Source organism: Propithecus coquereli, unplaced genomic scaffold (genome assembly GCF_000956105.1).
Source record: "Propithecus coquereli isolate 6110/MARCELLA unplaced genomic scaffold, Pcoq_1.0 Scaffold310, whole genome shotgun sequence".
Lineage (NCBI taxonomy): Eukaryota > Metazoa > Chordata > Mammalia > Primates > Indriidae > Propithecus > Propithecus coquereli.
Window position 1 is genome coordinate 857,443 of NW_012148731.1, and position 20,226 is coordinate 877,668.

Genomic DNA, 20,226 nt, shown 5'->3' on the forward strand with positions numbered 1-20,226 from the left:
AAAAAATCCTAAATTAATATAAAACATTAATACTGGACCAAAACGCAATGTAAAGGATCAAAATATCCCGTAGCACACCGGGCTGACTGGCAATTTCAAAGGATGTGAGGGCTTACTGATCACATTTAGGAGAAGTATAAATGATGCAGGTGAGATGTATATAGAGGTACCATGGCACACGGGAGACAGAGCAGCAGACTGCAGAGCAAGCAGGGAGTTTGGACAGGACTGGAATGTTCTGGTTTAGAAGCAGAGTAGTAGGTTCATGAACTGTTCAATATATTGTTATGCTTTACATATATATTCATGTGTACCTTTTATATATTCTTTACATTACATACATTTAATATATATTACATTTTATTTACACTATAACAAATACATGTTAATAAATAGTATATAAAATATATTCATTAGCCACTAGATGGTGATATTTTAATGCTATAAATGTTTTGACTCCAAGACTGCCTTCAAAAAAACAGGGAATTTCAGTTATCAATTCACTCTTTAAGAAAAAAGGAAGACTAAAGAAACAATGGTCTCTACACATTTTTCACCACAAATGTACAAAACAACAAAGGGATGACAACTGCCAGCTCTTTAAAATTTGCACTATTAATATCCTTTATCATAGGATCTTAAAGTTAGGCAGAAATATTTTATGGCCAAAATTCTCAAAATTTTGGTATTTATGCTAAACTCTTCACAACACAGTAAAGATAAACAAGTCAATTTTAAAACCAGCAAGACACAGACACTTCATAATCACAGAAGTTGATATATAAGCACCTAATAAGCATATAAAATGATGCTCAACACTACTAGTCATCAAGGAAATCCAAATTAAAACCAATGAACATGAAATAGCTAAAATTAAAAAGATGACAATAGCAAGTTTGAACAAGATACAAAGCAGCTGCAGCCCCCATCAGTGACTGGTGGGAATGTACAATGTGACAGCCAATGTGGAGAACTGTCTGGCAGCTTCTTAGGACAGTTAAACATATACCTATCCTATGACCCAGAAATTCTACTTTTAACATATATATTTATTTACCCAAGAGAAATGAAAACATGTCCATAGAAAGACTCCTACATACATTTCATAATACCTTATTCACCAAAACCAAGAAACTACCCAAATATACACCAGCAGGTAAGCAGACAATGGTGGTGTATCCACACGGTGAAACACTACTCAGCAGTAACAGTGACTGCCGATACGTGCCGTAACACACATGCACCTCAAAGACATAATGCTGAATATAGGAAGCTAAATACAGTTCCATTTATATGAAGTTGTAGAACAGAGGACTAATCTATGGTGATCAAAAGATCAGTGGTTGCTTTGGGGTGGCAGAGAGAGACTACAAAGGGACATGTGCAGACTCTATAGGGTAAAGAAAATGTTCCCTATTTCAACTGGTGTAGTAGCTACTCAAGTGTATAAATCTGCCACAGCTCCACTAAACACTTAAAAGAGGTGCATTTTCTTACATGTAAATTATACCTCAATACAATTGTTTTAAAGTTTAAAAAATTTTGTTATTATACTTACGCTAAATTTTGGCTGTAAAATATCTCTGCCTAACTTTAAGATCCTATGATAAAGGATATTAATAGTGCAATATGACTCAAAGTCTTAAAAAAATTACTTTTCATGTCATACTTACGCAACAGGGCAATGATGGTGAAAAACACAATGTGCAAACTGGTGCAGCTTCATGTTCACCCTATACAGCCTCAGTTGAGCACTTCCTTATCTTACTTAGCAGAACGGTCTTCCAATCCTAATCCGCAGCCAGAATTAGGGTCTCAGTATCTTTACAAAAATCTTAATCTGCCTAACTCCACTGCATTCCTTAAGACTCGGCTTGACAGTCACCATCTCCAGAAAGCCTTTCCTGGTCATCCCTCACCCTTCCAAACTCCCAGCCAGCTGAGGAGCCTTCTTCTGGTCAGGCACACCATCCTATGCCTATCGTCATCACTCGTATGCACCATAGGCATTAAAATCATCTGTTTATGTCAGTCTTCCCCACTATACGGAGATCTTGGAGGACACAGATGTCTTATTCATCTTTGTATCCCCAGCATCCTAATACAGAACCTGGGACAAGGTAGTCATTCAGCAAATGGTTTTAAATTAATTAACACATCTTCCTGACATAGATTTCCAGGCAGTACAATAGTAAAATAAACACTAGCCTGAGAAAGTCAGGAAATCTGGCCCCCTTCATATTTCAGATCCCAAAGTGCCTAGTTATATGACCTCCACCATCCACTTACCCCTCAGATGGGACTCATTTCATCTGCATTGTTTACTGCCCACCCTGTGAGAACACTGAGCTTTGGAAGCAATTGCATTTAACTTTAACAGCAATGCAGCTTTTAAAAAACATGAGAAAACAATGTATTGCGGTCACACTTAATGTCTGTGGCTCGATTAAGATGAATAGGTTGGGATGTGCTTGGTAAGAAAAATATTACTCAATGCATTATTATTCATCAGCTGATTCGTTTTCACAAGAAAAAATGAACAAAAATATTTGGGTTTCTACTTAGATGATCATTTACTACCTTAAAATATGATATGTCAATCTTAGAAGATGCAAACTAGAAAGGATTTTTTTATTAGGTAATATACCTCATTAAGGTATACATGTTTGTAGCATGCCTTTGTTTTCCTAGGTTTTACATCTAGGGAATTATTTCCCATACTTCCTCAATATAGTCATAAAATTTATTTCCCTGTTTTCTCTAAGATTAATATTTGTCTATTTTAAAATCACACTGCTTTATAGTTCTAAATAAGAAATTATATCAGATATCAAAGAAAAGTCTACTAATCAAAATTGGGCTTGCTAATCAGGCCACAAAAACGTATCTTACTCAAAGTCTTGCTCACAATAGTGATTTCCACGGATCGATTTTCCTGTATATATTTCATTATATTTCTACTAGGCTTTTTCTAATAGATAAATTTAAATGTAGATATTAAAATATATTCTTCTCATAATGAGAAAACATAACTCTAAAGCACTAATTGGCAAGTCTGACCCAGCTCAGGAGCTACAAGCACTAATGTGAAGTTATACTAAACTTCTGTACTTCACAGTATAATCTCTCTGAGATAGTGCCTATTTTGTTTATAATATATTATTTAAGCTCACTCCGGAAATATCTAATTTGCTTTTTAATAATTAGTTATTCAAGTTTTATTTAAATAACTAATAACATTAATCAAATACTATATAAGCAAATGAATAATGCCACCCCACAAATTCTCTACTTCCAAACATGAACTCACATCCGTATAATGAATATCAAGACAGTTCTGTTATTTCAAAGCATATTATTTTAAAACTCATTTATGTTCTGCAGTTGTTATAATGTTTCAGTTAATAATGACAACAGTTAACATTACCAAGACCTAACAGAGTGTACCAGCACCAAGCTAAATGTTTCTCACACACTAGTCCATTTAATCTTCATTTTCAAAAAAATCATGATACATGTATTACTATTTCTCCTCCCACTATATCAATGAGGAAACTGAGGTTTGGAGATGGTAAGAAACTTATTGAAAGCCACACAACTAGTAGAAGTTACACAACTAAGACTGGAGCCCAGGTCTGCTTCAAACTCATGCTCTTCACCACTACACTACACCACATAAAGCATCATATTTTTTATATATCTTAAATAAAGTTTCTCAAAGAGGCATCAACGATGTCTTAAATAGCTCTCTGGGTCAAAGAAAAGCCAGAAGAATTTGATGGGATGCTTGCTAGAATATGAGAAAGTGGATTTTTTTTTATGCCTTTCTCTAAATCTCTATTGTTTGTGACCTCTTCAGGTATACCAATTTACTAATTTGTCATCCTTCCCAGGGCAGAGAGAATTCTCTTCCAGATGCCATGATTAAGACACAATCCCTTACATCAGGAGTCCTTTAATACTGTCTGAAAATAAATGTATATCCGAATAGAAGTATATACTAATACATAAGGATTAGAAAGAAGAAAAGTAGGCATTAAGGCCTATGTCACAAAGACACTAAGTAGGAGACTGGGGGATAACAGCTATGATGTTGGGGTGAGAGATGAAAAATTACCTATGGGCACAACGTACGCTATTTGGGTGATGGGCACAAAAGCCCAGACTTCACCACCACACAATGTATACACGTAATGGAATTCAACTTGCACCCACTAAGTCTACTAAAATTTTTTTAAAGGCGGAAAAAAAAACTAGTGACCTTCAGCACCCTTAGAGAGCTCTGTGACTGTGGACTTGAACAATCCTACCCTTTATCTGGCTGTACTAATATCTGCCTCTGTCCATTGTGTCTGCAGTATTACTTACTTCTGTGTGTGTGTGAAATACAACTTATATAAAAGTTTTTAAAATACATGATTTAACAAAAACAAAGTAATGTTTACTTACCAAGAGTTTAGATTCCAAACATCTAATGAACTTGCCCTGTTCTTTATCAGAAGTCTGCTTTACTTATGTAACTTACATAAAGGTCCAATAGTAACAAACACTATAACTCCCTCATTCCGAATGTGGGGTACGTATCTAACCGTCACGGCATGAATCGTGCTCACGCCACAAACCTGGTCAATGTTGAGGCGGAGCGGCATCAGCGACACTCTCAAGCAGCACTCCTGTGGTGACCTGCCAGACTCTGGACGCACGTGTAAGGCTTTCACCGTCAACTTTAAGTCAAGAAAGAGAAAAGCATTTTTCCCCAGTGATACAATGACCTTGTTCTCATTTAAAATGAAAAAGAAATAAAAGAAAAGAAAAAAACATATTCCTAGCCTATGAGAACAAAAAGAATTGTTTGCCCTCTTTCCTTAAAAGCCTGAATCAAACTTTTTTGGGTCACACATTCCTTCAAGAATCTGATGAAAGATACGGATTCTCGTTAGAGAAAAAATTCCAAATGGATAATGTTGTACTTGAAGGCTCAAAGGAGTTTACTGAGCCCTGAAGCTAATCCATAGCCCACATTCCAAAGTCAGCTTCCAGGAAGAACCTCCAAAGTCCTTCTACGTTACTAGAATTTAAAGTGTTCAAAATCTGGAATACTTTCAGCAATACTAGATATTTTGCATAGATCACTATGGACTTCTGATTTATTAGCAATTATAGTTAATGGACTCTAGAAGTGGCATGCAAAATGATTTTTAAACATAAAAATTTAAGCAGCACACTTAAAAGGATTTTTCATATTAAAATGAGAGAAAATAATTCAGTAATTTTCCCCACTCTAATTCTCCTGCAGCTAGATATAATAAAAACACTTTTCCAAAACTAATATAACAACAATAAAAAATGAGGTTTTAGGCCGGGCGCGGTGGCTCATGCCTGTAATCCTAGCACTCTGGGAGGCCGAGGAGGGTGGATCGTTCTGAGCTCAGGAGTTCGAGACCTGCCTGAGCAAGAGCAAGACCCTGTCTCTACCAAAAAATGGAAAGAAATTAATTGGACAGCTAAAAATATATGTAGAAAAAATTAGCTGGGCATGGTGTCGCATGCCTGTGGTCCCAGCTACTCGGGAGGCTGAGGCAGGAGGATTGCTTGAGCCCAGGAGTTTGAGGTTGCTGTGAGCTAGGCTGACGCCACGGCACTCGCCCCAGGCAAGAGAATGAGACTCTGTCTCAAAAAAAAAAAAAAAAAAATATGAGGTTTTAAATCTTACCATGTTGGAATGAGCTTTTCGAGGCATTTCTTTACTGCAATACAAGTACAAAAATTTATTCATTTGTGATGTTGCCAGACGATCTCGAATTTCCAGATCCTGAACAATGAACACCTGCCGGGAAACTGGGTGTTCTAAGAGGCTGGAATCGAATTCTGGCTTGCATGGTGGGTAGACTTCATGCTGAAACTTCACCTTAATAAATAAAGAGAAGGAATACAGAGCAATCCTTACATTTAAATCAGAATTCCTCTTTAACACACAAAATATCACTCACTGTTTTCTTTGAATTCTACCTCAGCTTACAATTCCACTTTCAAAGAACTAAACAACATGTTCCTTCACTTGTTTACTTATTTATGTATTTTGGTCCACAGTAATCCACCCTCATATGAGGTTTTGCTTCTGAGGTTTCAGTTACCTGCGGTTTCAGTAACTGAAACATGGTCAACCAAATTCCAAAAATATTCCAGTATTTTGAGAGAGAGAGAGAGAGCACATTCACATAACTTTTATTACAGTATATTGTTATAACTGTTCTATTTTATTAGTTATTATTATTAATGTCTTACTGTGTCTAACTCATAAATTAAACTTTATCATAGAATATGCACGTGTAGGAAAAATCATAGTATATATAGGGTTCAGTACGATCTGCAGTTTCAGTCATCCACTGGGTGTCTTAAAATGTATTCCCCACAGATAAGGGAAGACTACTCTATGTGTACCCTACCATACACAGATAAGCTTGACTAACGTTTGATGTTGGTAAAACTCCTTTTCCTTTTCAAGGAAAATCCTCAACAGGAATAAGACACAAAATTATCATCCTGCATACCTACAAAATTGCTTGAAAATGAATCAAAGGAGGCAGGGTTAAGGTCCAAAAGGGGGTAAAGATATGATTAAATATATGGAACTGACATCCCTACAATATTTATATGCTATCTTAAAATATGACACTTGGTACAATCTCAGACACCCTGACAGAATTAAACGCACACGATGCCATCATCAGTGGTCTGGCCCTACTGGCTTCTAGACATTCACTAAGGACCTGTCACATGCACATGCACTATCCAAATGCAGCCCTTCCCAGGCAGGTACTCTAGGGCAGTGGTTCCCCAATTGTCCTGGGAACAGTAGTTTCAGCACCACCTAAAAAATGCAAATTCTTGCACCCAAGTCAGACCTCCTGAATCAGAAACCCTGGGGGGAGTGGGGATGGCGGAAGAAACCCGTTGTAAGAAGCCCTCCAGGGGATCCTGAGCTCGCTCAACTCTAAGAGCCACTGCTCTAGGGCTAGCCTGGGAAAATGAAAACAAAAATACCTCAGTCTTGTCAGAACACTTGAGAAAGAAAAAGAGGTTAAGAGTTTTGTACAGGACTCTTACACTTTTCTAATCCAAAGGGCTAAGATTTAGGGCTCAAGACCATGCTGTGGTGGGTAACCAAAGAATCCCCACTAACGCTGCTACCCAAGTGGATTTTTCCTTTCAAAATGCCATCTCACCTTGCTTAACTGTATTTCCATTAAAAAGTCATGGTTTCTTCCTTTTCCTCCACATACCGTATTACGTCCATGTCTTGTGGGTGTGTGAGAAGGTGAACTGTGGGTACTACTAAAAATAAGCAAAAAAAAAAAAAACCCTTTTGTTAAACATTCAAAGAAAGCCTATGAATGACATCAAGAAAAATGATAAGATGAAAAGAAAAAATAAGATTATAGAACTATCAGAATGCTGTCACAAATATTACTACAAATGAAAATCACATCTTTTATACTTTGGAGCTATTGAAAACATGTACTTCATTACTGCCATAAGAGTAATCAATCACCTGCTTGCCAAATATTCAAAACTACAGAAAAAGCTAATTATGATGCCAAGGTCCATATCACAGAACACACTTAGAAATGAGACCTCCTTATAAGTTTCTTGTTAGTTCAGAAACCCTTTATAGTCAAAGAAGAAGTACTAGAAATCCCCGTTAGTACAGAAGAGAATTACAGTCAAGTCAGAAGAGTTTCTCAGTCCAACACCCTGCTGGACATGGGGGCTCGGGGAAGGCCTGGCCCCTACCTCCTAACACACACTTCACCTCGTTGCCCTCGGTCACTCACGTGACTGTCTCTCCCTTTGGGACTGAGGGCAGAGACTGGGTCTTAGTCATTTTTGTGAATAGACACGTAGTAGATAGCTGAAAATTTTTGCTGAATGAAATCATATGTCAACATTTTAGTAAAAATACAAATAATACAAATAAGTTCATAAATGGAAAACTGTAAGAGTGACATTTAAATTACATGGTTTTTAATACTACTTTACTTATAATACTTAAAATGACAAATTCTATGTATTTTTCTATAAAAAGATATAAAAAGTTCTGCCAAATTATATAAAAATTAACTTACATATAACTTTTAGCTGGAGAAGTAGGAGGAACTGTTCCAAAATCCTTTCCTCCATAAAGATGCCAAACAAGAGAAACTTCCTTAACAACATATCGAATTACAGGAATGGGAAAGCGTAATGGGGCTTTGCTTGTATCTGTCTTCTTAACGGGCAGACTGAAATAATTGTCTCTTATCACAATTGCATCATCAACCATGATTTTTATAACTGGTTCTTCTTCCTTCTCCTAAAATAAACAGGTAACACATACTCTCTTATCTCATTAGAAACAACTGATTATGCTGTATATCTCAAGGGGATTTCTTAATTCTACATTCTTTTTAATAATATCAGTATATAAAATGGGGTGGTAATTACTGACATGAATCATCACAGAAGATACTCTGCTTTATTAACCATAAAATGAACTCTTTCTATTCTATGCAAATCACTCCATAAGGATTTTTATAGCTTACAATTTGGCTTTTACTATTTGATAATAAAAAGGCACAGATTTGTGTGTGTGTGTATCTTATCGTTTAATTTAAAGTCAATACCTCATTCCAAACCGAAACCTGACAAACTTCAAAATACTGACCAAATTATTATGTTTCTAATAATATGTTTATCCTGAGTTTGATTGTTTTGATTTTTTAGATTTACTCAGAAGATTCTCAGAATTTAGTAAACAAATAGTCATCTAAGGAACAGTTACCACTGGACAGTTTCCAAAAATAAAAATACACACACACACACACACACACACACACATACCCACAACCATCAGCCTTCACACAAACTACATCTTATGTTTCTCAGTTCTTAGACTACCAAGTCTGTGCAGTACATCTTTAGTTCAATAATCTATGTGGGAAATTTTGCAAATATAGAGCATTTTTCTCTGAGTCTCTGAGAGATGTGTCACAGAAATAGGAAAGTACAACAACCATTTACAAAGCATCAATGGTAAATTACAAAACAAAGTAATTCTGAATTATAAAGCGATAACAAAACCTAAAGAATCTTTTTCAGGTACCCTTTGGTCAATTCAATTTGTAACATTATTTTAAGGCCTCAATAATGTTATCGATGTATTACCTGGATGGTTGCTTTTGGTGCAAAAAGAATGCAGAAGTCATCACTTTCAGGGGGCACACCTGTCATTGCATCACTAATCAAGTGGTGAGTGAATGAGGTGTAAGTGGGGCCGGGCTCCTGGGACACATTACCACTCTCATCTGGAAACAGGAAGAGGTCTGAACAACATGGCTCCTGAATTTGAGATTTTTCATCCAAAACACCTAAATAAAAAGATTACAACATTTTGGTACATTTTGAAATATCAATAACACTTACCAAGTTTTTTTAATCATGTGTCAGATACATGTTAAGTACTTTCACCTGCAATATCTCATTTCTTAAGATAACCTTATGAATATGAGACTTAAAGAGAGCTTAAATAACTTGCCCAAAACACTTCAGCAAGAGGTAGAAATACATCAAAGACCACTAATAAAAAGACTAATAATAAATTTAAAGTTCTCTAAGAAAATAGTAAATGATAGTGTCATAACGTAAAGACAGTTCCCTCCCAGTCACTTGGCGTAGGAGAAGCTCAGGAATTCAGCAGCAGCTGGTTAGTGCTGACTGGAGTTTTGCTTTAACTGGGATTTCACCCTGAAAATTCTGTTCTACGGGTGGAGCTCTGGAAGGAATCTCTTTGGCCATATTGAGAGAGGAGGGGAAAAATTACATTTAGCAGAGCCTCACCTAAAACTACAGGAAATCTCTGCTGCAAGGAGGGCAGAATAGTTGCTGAGCAAGCTTTATGTGAGGGGAGGAAGGCAGTGATTCCAAGCAACGAACAGAAAACTACTTCTTGGGGGACCGGCACCCAAATAGCTCAGGCGGCTATCTCAATAGGAAGTTCACGAAAGACTGCATGTACACCAAAATCTGTATAGGAACATACATTTTTACACCTTTATAACACATATTAGAGTCACTAATTCTTTCTCCATTCATTCATTCAAACAAGCACTATGAAGGGGCTGAGAACACTAAGATGAAAAAAGTGATATTTTGGCCTCAAGAGACTCACAGACTAGATTTTCAATTCTTCTATGGCAGCACCTTGGACTTACTCATCTTTATAAATGCCCAGAGCCTAGAACAGGAAGTTGTATATTGAAGCCGCTCAGTAAATATTCATTAAATATTCTTTCCATTGTAATTAAGACAGCCGCTAGTGCTTATTACAAATAACGTAGTACATACGAAGTCTGAAATCCCAATTTGCTTCCTTAGTCCTGATTTATCCTTAATTAGAATGAAAGCAACATTTAATGCTAAACTTCTATAATACCATGAAATAATGTTTTGAAATTAAGATTTCACAATGTGTAAAAGTAGCTATGTCCGTCCAATTAGAAAGAATACTTTTGAAACAGATGCTTTAAAATACTTAGATGCTTCCATTTGGCTTTCAAGGATCTCTCATCACCTGGTCTCTCTCTGCTTACCCAAATATATTGTCTAATTCTCTTTGATAAGAAGGGAACTTTTGTTCTAGCACAGCCTGAATGACATGGGTAAATAATTAAGGCTCATGCATGTCTTTGTCTGTGTTCTGCTGGTGTTAATGACCTTGCCAAGATTACCTTCCTCCTCTCTATATAGCTAAATCCTATCCACTTTTTAAAAGCCAACTCATCTCACTTTCACCAAAGTCTAATGAAATTATTCCAATCCTTTCCAAACAATGATAGAGTATATACCACATCTGAAGTGTTTTCTTATACCATTTATGAATCAGTCTCAGCACTAGCATCAGTCTAGTGCCCACTGGTCTTAGAAAACATAAGATTTGTCTTCCACTTGCTCTGTATCCCCCATACCATCCCAGCCAGAGTTATTTATCTACTACTAGACGCACGATAAACATGAGCTGACTAACAGACATCCACCGAAACTCAGACATATCTTTTCTTTAACAAGTTACTTATTAAATTTACAAGACCACAAACCATGTAAGCCTCAACTACAACATCAGTGCTCCCAGAGAAAAAGCGCTGACCTTACCGTTGGCCTGTGGTTTCGCAGCTGAAGTGGCTTGCTGCACGTCGACCTCCTCCATGGCGTCACTCATCAGATCTCGCAAAATCTGTTGATCTGCTTCAGGAAGGACTGGACCACGTGAGGATGACCGACCACTGGAATCTACCTATAGCAAAAAAGCCTAATTAAAAATAACTGAAAATGCTCTAAAGGAGCAGACTACTTACAATTATTTTAGCCTAGAAATACACTACATTGTACAAAAACATCAGAAACAGGAGGCCAGGCACAATGGCTCATGCCTGTAATCCTAGTACTTTGGGAAGCCAAGGCAGGAGAATCACTTGAGACCAGGAGTTGGAGAAACAGGAACCTACTCATTTTTCTATATTCTGACCAGCAGCTGTTGTATCTTAAGTTTTAGTATCACTGTTATCACCCTAACAACTACTAGCAAATAAAATAAATGTATCATCACCTCAAAGCCAGCACAGTGAACTGGGACCTTGAAGAGGCAATATATTCAAAAAGAGGGAAATTTTTAACAACTGCAGTAGGCCAGGCACAGTTGCTCATGCCTGTTATCCTAGCACTCTGGGAGGCTGAGGCAGGAGGATTACTTGAGGTCAGGAGTTCGAGACCAGCCTGAGCAAGAGCAAGACCCTGTCTCGAAAAAAAATCATAAATAAATATTACAAAAAATAAAGTTAAACAAAATAAAATAAAAACTGCAGGCCGGGCGTGGTGGCTCACGCCTGTAATCCTAGCACTCTGGGAGGCCGAGGCGGGCGGATTGTTTGAGCTCAGGAGTTCGAGACCAGCCTGAGCAAGAGTGAGACCCTGTCTCTACTAAAAATAGAAAGAAATTAATCAGACAACTAAAAATATATACAAAAAATTAGCCGGGCATGGTGGTGCATGCCTGTAGTCCCAGCTACTCGGGAGGCTGAGGCAGAAGGATTGCTTGAGCCCAGGAGTTTGAGGTTGCTGTGAGCTAGGCTGACGCCACGGCACTCACTCTAGCCCAGGCAAAAGAGTGAGACTCTGTCTCAAAAACAAAAACAAACAAACAAACAAAACTGCAGTAAAGCTGGGACAGAGGGGATAATTAAATAAGTCTGATCTACTCAAATCTGATGGTTGCAATGACTTTCACCCCTTTGAAACAAAGCCACTGTAAGTCAAAGTCTCATTTCTTGGGATAGCTAAGGACATAGCTAAGGAGGCATACACAGGAAGGAAAATACTAAATGGCAATTCACAAGGTTCCATTCCAGCACTGTTACTTAACCATTCTGGTTACTCAACCGTGGGTTCATTAAATCCAGACCACAGTTTTTAAATGAGAACATGGCTCTAAAATGAAAATATGCAAATTGAAAGGGATAACTTAAAATGACTTTTAATAAACTGGAAAATGTTTTTAAAAAGAGAATAAACAGTAGAGAGGGAGTGTCATAAATCACCTCATTACCAGTGAGAATACGCCAGGAGCAAACAGAAGTGTAACACAAACCAAGTGTAAGATAATCCTCAACAGGCCCTTACGAGAGTAAATTACAGGGCCCATAACCTTAGGGGACTGAGAATTCTGTTCCCAGAAGAGCCATGAAGAAGAATAACATTGGGAAAAAAATGCCAAAAAAAAAAATGGACATTGTTCAATCTGGATATAAGGGAGGTCAGAAAGGTGACACTTGGGGCATAGCAAGCATTGAATTGGGAACCAAAATACCTGGGTTTGTTGCTGTTTCTGCTACTAATTGGAGAAATCATCTAAATTCTCTGGGTCTTAACTTACTCGTCTGTAAAACAAAGATACTAATCTTGAACCTCTCTACCTCGCTGGGTTGTCATGAAAGGAAAAGAAAATCACAGATAAGAAAGTATAATGAAAACTGGATAGTCTTAGAGATAACAAATAGGGAAGGTATGATTATATAAATAAGTCTCTGGTAACAATACTAGCACCTGCCATTTATAAGGTTATTAAGTATGAAATGTCCAATTTTTTTGATATCTCTGACATTTCGCTTAGATACTTCTTATTTCATTTTTATTGTGAAGGTATATCCTCAGTCTTGCAAACTCATGGTTTGGCTTGTGATTATCTTTCAAATTTTTTTTTAAGAGCAATTTTTGTGAAACCATGGATAAGTAAAAACTTCATGTCATTTTCAAATATGAGTTCTGTTATGGAACCAATGCAGCACAGACAATTCGAAATATCAACAAAGTATTTGGGAAGGATGTGGCTAATGAAGGCACAGTATGACGACGGTTAGAGAAATTCCATTCTGATAATTTTAATCTTGAAAATGAGCCACGTGGGTGACCTGAGACCACAGTTGGATAATGATGAGCTGAAAGCTACAGTGGAAGTGAATCCATCTCAACCTCCGTGTGAATTAGCAGAAAGGTCTGATGCTACTATTCCGACAATACTAGACCATTTGAAACAAATTGGCAAGGTAAGGAAGCCGGATAGATGGGACCCACATGAATTCAACGAGCATCACAAAAGAAATTGTTTTGAAGCTTGCCTTTCTGTGCTGTCACGACATAAAGGTGAACCATTTCTACACTGTATTGTATGTAAGTGTGATGAAAAATGTATTCTTTTTGATGATCACAAGCATTCAGCACAATGGTTGCATAAAGACGAAGTGCCAAAACACAGTCCAAAACCAAATATTCATCAAAGAAGGCTAATGATGCCTGTTTGGTGGTCCAGCTCTGGTATTATTAACTACAGCTTCATGAAACCTATTCAATCCATTATAGTGGATGTCTACTGCAACCAATTGGACAAAATGACGAGGATGCTTGCAATTAAGCAGCCAAGATTGGTCAATAGAGACAGGCCAATTCTCTTGCAAGACAATGCTCACCCACATGTCCCACAAATAATGCTGCTCAAACTACAGAACCTGGATGTGGAAACTCTCTGTCATCCACCGTATCCACCAGACCTTGCACCAATTGACTACCACTTCTTCCAGGCTTTGGACCACTTCTTGCAAGGAAAAATATTCTATTCTCGACAAGCTGTGGAAAATTGCCTTTGGCGATTTCAATGCCACTCACTCTCCAGGTGTCTTCACTGCTGGCATAAACAAGCTACCGTTAAGATGGCAAAATTGTGTTGATAGTTTAGGTGCATACTTTGATTAATTGCACTGCTTCTTGTTTGAGATATAATAAACTACACTTTCGATTCAAAATTTCATATTTAATGACCTAATACCTTCTCATAGCATTTTTACCTGCAACTTGCATATAACAAGCTCTTCTGTGATAAATGTTTTCTTTCTTCCCTGAAGACAGATGAAAATAACTTAATTCTGGAAAAAAATATTGTTAGTTAAAAAGATTAATGTTAGGAAACAATATTAAACAGTAAAACTGGCCTTTCCAAAAAGACTCATGGAATCAATCACCTTTCCAGACCCCATTATTCTGAAGGCAAAGCATAGATAGATGACTTTTCAAGTTTCTTTTCTACCCTATGACTGTCATGAAGACCTCACTGATATAAACATGTCACTGACATGGCAGGGATTGGAGGAATAACATTGCTGACTGTACCTTTGACTTTCTTTGAGGGGCTCCAGGCTTCGTTTCTGCCTTGTTAGGTCCATGTAGGTCACCATAGCTTGCAATGTACTGAATGAGGTTCATCAGTGCAGCACAAGAATCTGAGCACGTTCTGATATGGACAACATCACTGGAACAGTGTAACTCAAAGCGGGGCTCAGTCTGGACAAGACGTAGGAAAAAAAGTATGAAAACGTCTTCCACACAAGAGAAGAAAACTTTTTTTGCATAGATTTAAATTAAATATATGATAATTTGTCTTGCCACAGAAAAAGTGTATTTACAATAACTCAATTTTGAAATATTTTATCTATTTTTTGACTGAAACTAGGTGAACGGAAAAATGATTTTATGGTAAATCCAATTTTTTTAATCTCAAGAAACAGGACTCAAACAAAAATTTCCATTTATGTTAATAACTTACTTGCTCTCCATCAGAATCAGACTTCACTGCAGTTATGGTTAGTTCCAAGAGCCCCATATCCATCACACGGACATAATCTATAATTTTTAAAAGTAATAAAATGTCTAAGTACAGCTTTCAAAAAATGCTTATCTAATCAGCCTAATACAATTGGCATTTCTCTAAAATCCAGGGCAGAGTGCTACAAATATTTATAACGCAATGGAAATAGTTTTATTCTACAAAAATCCTACAATTCACTTTATTTTAGTTAGAAACAAAATTTCTCTTATATTAATATTTCGAGTATATATAGTAATTTGGTGCACTTAACTTTTAAGAACGTTACAACTTCAAACTGAAAAACCAGTATCTGAAAAACTGCCCTCTGACTACATGCCACATGATCACTATATACTTAAAGATCATTTAATCTTTAAGGATCTTAATAAGATCCTCAGTTCAGTGGCATTACCTCAGAGTTAAACTGCTTTAAAATAGTCACACACAAAAAATAAAGCAGCATCTATCTACACCAGATTTTGTTTTTAAACACTTACCTCTACTCAAATTTACAGTGACAGTATTACATTTGTCAGACAGATGTAAAGCAGCTTCATCCAAGATTATTCTGAGGCAAGAAAGATAAAACCAACAACTGAAAAACTTAAGGTCTGAATATTATACCATATGATCACTATATACTTAACTGCATCATTCTTTCTGCTATGAACATTATCAAAATCATATGCTGTTTCTAACATAATTGTCATGTAACAATTTTTTTAAAACTCACTGTATATGAGTGCTGGAATATTTAAACAGTGTAAAGAATGAGGTTAGGTCATCTGCTCAAATTAATTCTAAATTTTGAGCAGGGTTTTTTTTTTTTTGAATAGATGTCCAAATTCACGAGGTTTAAATTATAAAGGTAAAAGTCTGTCAAATATTATGTGAAGTTTACTATATGTTTTAAAAAGCAAACTAAGAATCTCAAGAATTAATTTTTTCCTTAAAAATGAAATGCAATAATGAAAGGGTAGCTGGAATGAGTCATCTGAGAAAGAAAAATTGAGTAACTTGGATAAAAGGATGTGGCTATTAGTAAAAGAATGATTTTAACAAAAGATGGAGACTTTAATAAAATGGTTTAGGTAAACATCAATTAGTACGTTTTGAGCAGCTATATTTAGTATACAATGAAGGTACAATATTAGTACACAATACACAGGTACCTGAGAGTAGAAGAAGATTTATCCAATGCAACACTACTAGAAACGCTGAATGTTTCAACAGTAAGAAGAGATCGGATGGGCAAATAAAGGGGCCTAATATCAAAAAGAAACAACAGAGTATCAGTTTGATACAACACCAGAAACTCATTTAAAAAAACATTTTGAACATTAACTCTACTGAATTATGGTTTTTTTCCCAAAGCTTTTTACATATTTTAATCAATAAAACTTTATTTTGGTCCATTTGTAAACTTACCTATAATCAAGTGCACAGCTCCAAAGATGAACGTGAAAAGTTGTAAATGAAGTTGGAGGATTATAACCCAAAACAGGTTCATCAGCAATATTTAAGAAGTATAAAATCTACAATCACAAAAATATAAAATGCCTTGCTTTAGAAGAAAAAAAAGTTTTGATATAATATCCTTAATACCAATGTAAAACAGAGTATCTCAGTCAAAGCAACCATTAAATTGGAAATCATAATACTAAAAGAAAAATATCATCATTTTGAAGAAATTCATTTCAAGAACTTGCCCCCCGACCTCACAAAAAAGGTTAACTGTGGAAAGTGATGATGTTTATTTGTTTGACTATAATAATCATTTCACTATGTACATGTATATCAAAACATCATTTTGTACATCTTAAAATATATACAATAAAAAGTACTTGCAAAATTAGAATATGAAATAAAGAGGCCCATCCAACAATTGCAATGCTACAGAAACCTTAGAAAGCCATACCTTATTAATTAGTAACAAAACATGCATAATATAATTTCACATTATTTTGCTTGGAACAATTCTTGAAAAAATACATTTTGCTGAAAACTTCTTAAAACCAGAATGGCATCTGGTTTTCTATATAACCCATTGTAGGAGGAAAATCTGGTTTTCTATATAACTCGCCGTTGGAGAAAGTTCTTTTTCCTTAATTTATACTTACCTCAGTCTAAAGTCCCTCTCACCAACACCTATTCTCTTGTACTTCTAATCTAAGTAAAAAAAGAAGTTATGCCAAACCTTTCCCTTACGGCCAGTTAGTGTTCATTCTAACCATTTCTCCATGTCTACCAAGTAGATAGACAGATCTCTTGTTTCCTAAATGCTTTAATGAGAAAAGCATTCTGAAAACATTCAAGTTTTAAAATTATTTTTTTCCCAGCACAACTAATAAGTTCCTCTTTCCAAGAAATATAAGAATCAATGTACTAGTTTTCATTCTCACATAAAGAAAAATTAACCTCTTACTCAAAGTTTCCTCTGAAAAATGACCAACTGTATTTTATTACCATGAAGAGTTATCCAACTGGAAATTAATTCCAGAAATCCCAATAAAATGCCTTAAAGCAGTATTATTGGCCTAGGGAATAATATGGCAATCATGGCACTTAAAGAACTTCTGGTTACAAAAGTAACTCAACACACCCTTCACTGCTCTTCTACGCCAGGCACTCTACAGGTCCTTTTACACAAAGTCCCTTTCCTTCCTTTAATGACATAAAAGACAATTCCATCATTGAAGTTGTAGCATCACATTTCCAGGTAAAAAAAATCAATTACATTCTGACATGATAATAGTGTTCTGTGTCTTAACCTAAGAAGGTGGTTACGCAGTAGTGTTCACTTCACTAGAAGTTCCTGAGCTAAACATTTATGACTTGTCAACTTTTCAGGATGTGTATTATATGTCAATATAAATTTTAAAATAAGTTGATACACACAGAACATCTCCCTTACCTGCTCATGCCAGCTAAGCCCGGAAGGAAGCATTCTATGCTGGAGAGTGGCTCCCTTCAGTCCTACAGCAATGAGAAATTCCTACAGAGAACAACAACAAAAAAAACTGTACTTACCACCCATGTAACCCTATAACCCAAAAGGTTTTCCAAGAAAATGTACTGCCTAGTATGCAATTATTTTTAGCTAGTAGTCAAATCAACAGCAAGTATTAATGGTATTAAAGTACAAAACACAAACCTTTGTATTGGACTCTGATTTATCAGACAGTATTTTAACTGCAACAGAGAGCATATTTGAACTCTCTCCTCCAACACCGTCTGAAGAACCTCTACTGAGGCCGTCTTCTTCAGAGGAATAAATAGTAGGTTCCAACCAATGTGGGCGGGTTGAACTGGGCAGTCGTGCTTCTATGGGAAGAATCACTCCATCCACTATGCCTATATCCACATTGATGTAAAAATATTAACAAAATGATTACTCAAAATTAGTTCATGGACTTCTAAAATTCCAAACAAAAATCTATATACTTCCATTGAATATAACATAATCCTGGAGGCATAATGACCAAAAACCAGCTTGGCATTAATAATCCACTCCTCTTTACTAATGTTGGTATGACTGACAGTACACAATTTAAGGGAAAAAAAAAAAACAAGCTAGGATTCTGAAATGTTAGGAAGATTAAATTTAAATTTAAAAATCTCATGAACATTGAGAAAATATAAGCATCTCATTTCCATTCACAAGGTAACACAGGTAACTGCTCAAAAAAGTTCTATATCTGAAATCAAAAGGGAATATTCCTTGAGAGGGAATAAAGAACATAAAGTCCTATCAACTGATGAATAGATTCGTAAGATGTGATATATCCATACAATGGAATATTATTTGGCAATAAAAAGTAATAAAGTACTGATGCAACTTGAGGAACCTCGAAAACATCATGTCAAATGAAAGAAGCCAGTCACAAAATACCAAATATTGTATGATTGTATTTAAATGAAATTTCCACAATATGAAAACTCCAGGCTGGGCACGGTGGCTCACGCCTGTAATACTAGCACTCTGGGAGGCCAAGGCAGGAGGACTGTTTGAGCTTAGGAGTTCGAGACCAGCCTGAGCAAGAGCGAGACCCCCATCTCTACTAAAAATAGAAATAAATTAGCCGGACAACTAAAAATCTATATAGAAAAAATTAGCTGGGCATGGTGGCGCATGCCTGTAGTCCCAGCTACTCGGGAGGCTAAGGCAGAAGGATTGCTTGAGCCCAGGAGTTTGAGGTTGCTGTGAGCTGGGCTGATGCCACGGCACTCTACCCCAGGCTACAGAGCAAGACTCTGTCTCAAAAAAAAAAAAAAAAAAGAAAACTCCACAGAAGCAGAAAATAGATTAGGGGCTGCTTAGGAGTGGTAGAGGGTTATAGCTAAAGTATATGAAGTTTCTTCTTGGGGTGATGAAAATATTTTAAAATTGACTCAGGTGATGGTTTCACAACTCTAGGAAATATGAAAAACCATCGAAATGTATGCTGTAAATGAGTAAATTGTATGGTATTTGAACTATATCCCAATAAAGCTATTACAAAAAAAGAATATAAAGTTGACTTCTATTAATAATTTACAGTATTATTTTGACAATGGGATCAGAATCCCCCACAGAAAATAGTTTATAATATCAAAGTTCTGTTCTCAATAGATTTTCTTTATTAAACAAGGAATTTAAGCATGTCTAAACAGAAGTGAACAAAACACACATTTTTCCTACCTTTGTGATATAGACTGAAACTGCTAGAATGAAGGCATATGTAGTGCTTGTCATCAAAACCTTCATATTTTGTCACGCAAAATAATGAACCACTATTGAACTCTAACCAGAATTCACCATGTTTGTTTTCCAACATATCTCCATTATCTTGCTAGTAAAAAAGTCAGAAAAACATAGATGTCATTATTTAAATGCAGAAAAGTAAGAATGTCCCTTGGGATGCTCCTTCTTGATTCAGCTTAGGAAAATCTCCTACATCACAGCAAAGCAGTCTAATTCTTGATTCATTCAATACGGTGGTACTAAAAACTAAATAACT

The 20,226-nt window shown here is 36.1% G+C and overlaps 1 protein-coding gene across 1 annotated transcript in view; it reads right to left on the bottom strand.

Annotated features, from left to right (window-relative positions):
- Positions 1–20,226, bottom strand: part of ATG2B (autophagy related 2B) — a 69,515-nt gene that overhangs the window by 12,143 nt on the left and 37,146 nt on the right. Inside the window, exons 21-34 of the mRNA XM_012650109.1 lie at positions 19,908–20,058; positions 18,381–18,580; positions 18,141–18,221; positions 16,655–16,761; positions 16,399–16,491; positions 15,724–15,794; positions 15,185–15,261; positions 14,752–14,922; positions 11,188–11,329; positions 9,205–9,407; positions 8,127–8,353; positions 7,227–7,335; positions 5,714–5,908; positions 4,623–4,724 (exon numbers count right to left, since the gene is read on the bottom strand). Coding sequence (XP_012505563.1) covers positions 4,623–4,724; positions 5,714–5,908; positions 7,227–7,335; positions 8,127–8,353; positions 9,205–9,407; positions 11,188–11,329; positions 14,752–14,922; positions 15,185–15,261; positions 15,724–15,794; positions 16,399–16,491; positions 16,655–16,761; positions 18,141–18,221; positions 18,381–18,580; positions 19,908–20,058 — 1,929 coding nt within the window. The remainder of the gene's footprint in view (positions 1–4,622; positions 4,725–5,713; positions 5,909–7,226; positions 7,336–8,126; positions 8,354–9,204; positions 9,408–11,187; positions 11,330–14,751; positions 14,923–15,184; positions 15,262–15,723; positions 15,795–16,398; positions 16,492–16,654; positions 16,762–18,140; positions 18,222–18,380; positions 18,581–19,907; positions 20,059–20,226) is intronic.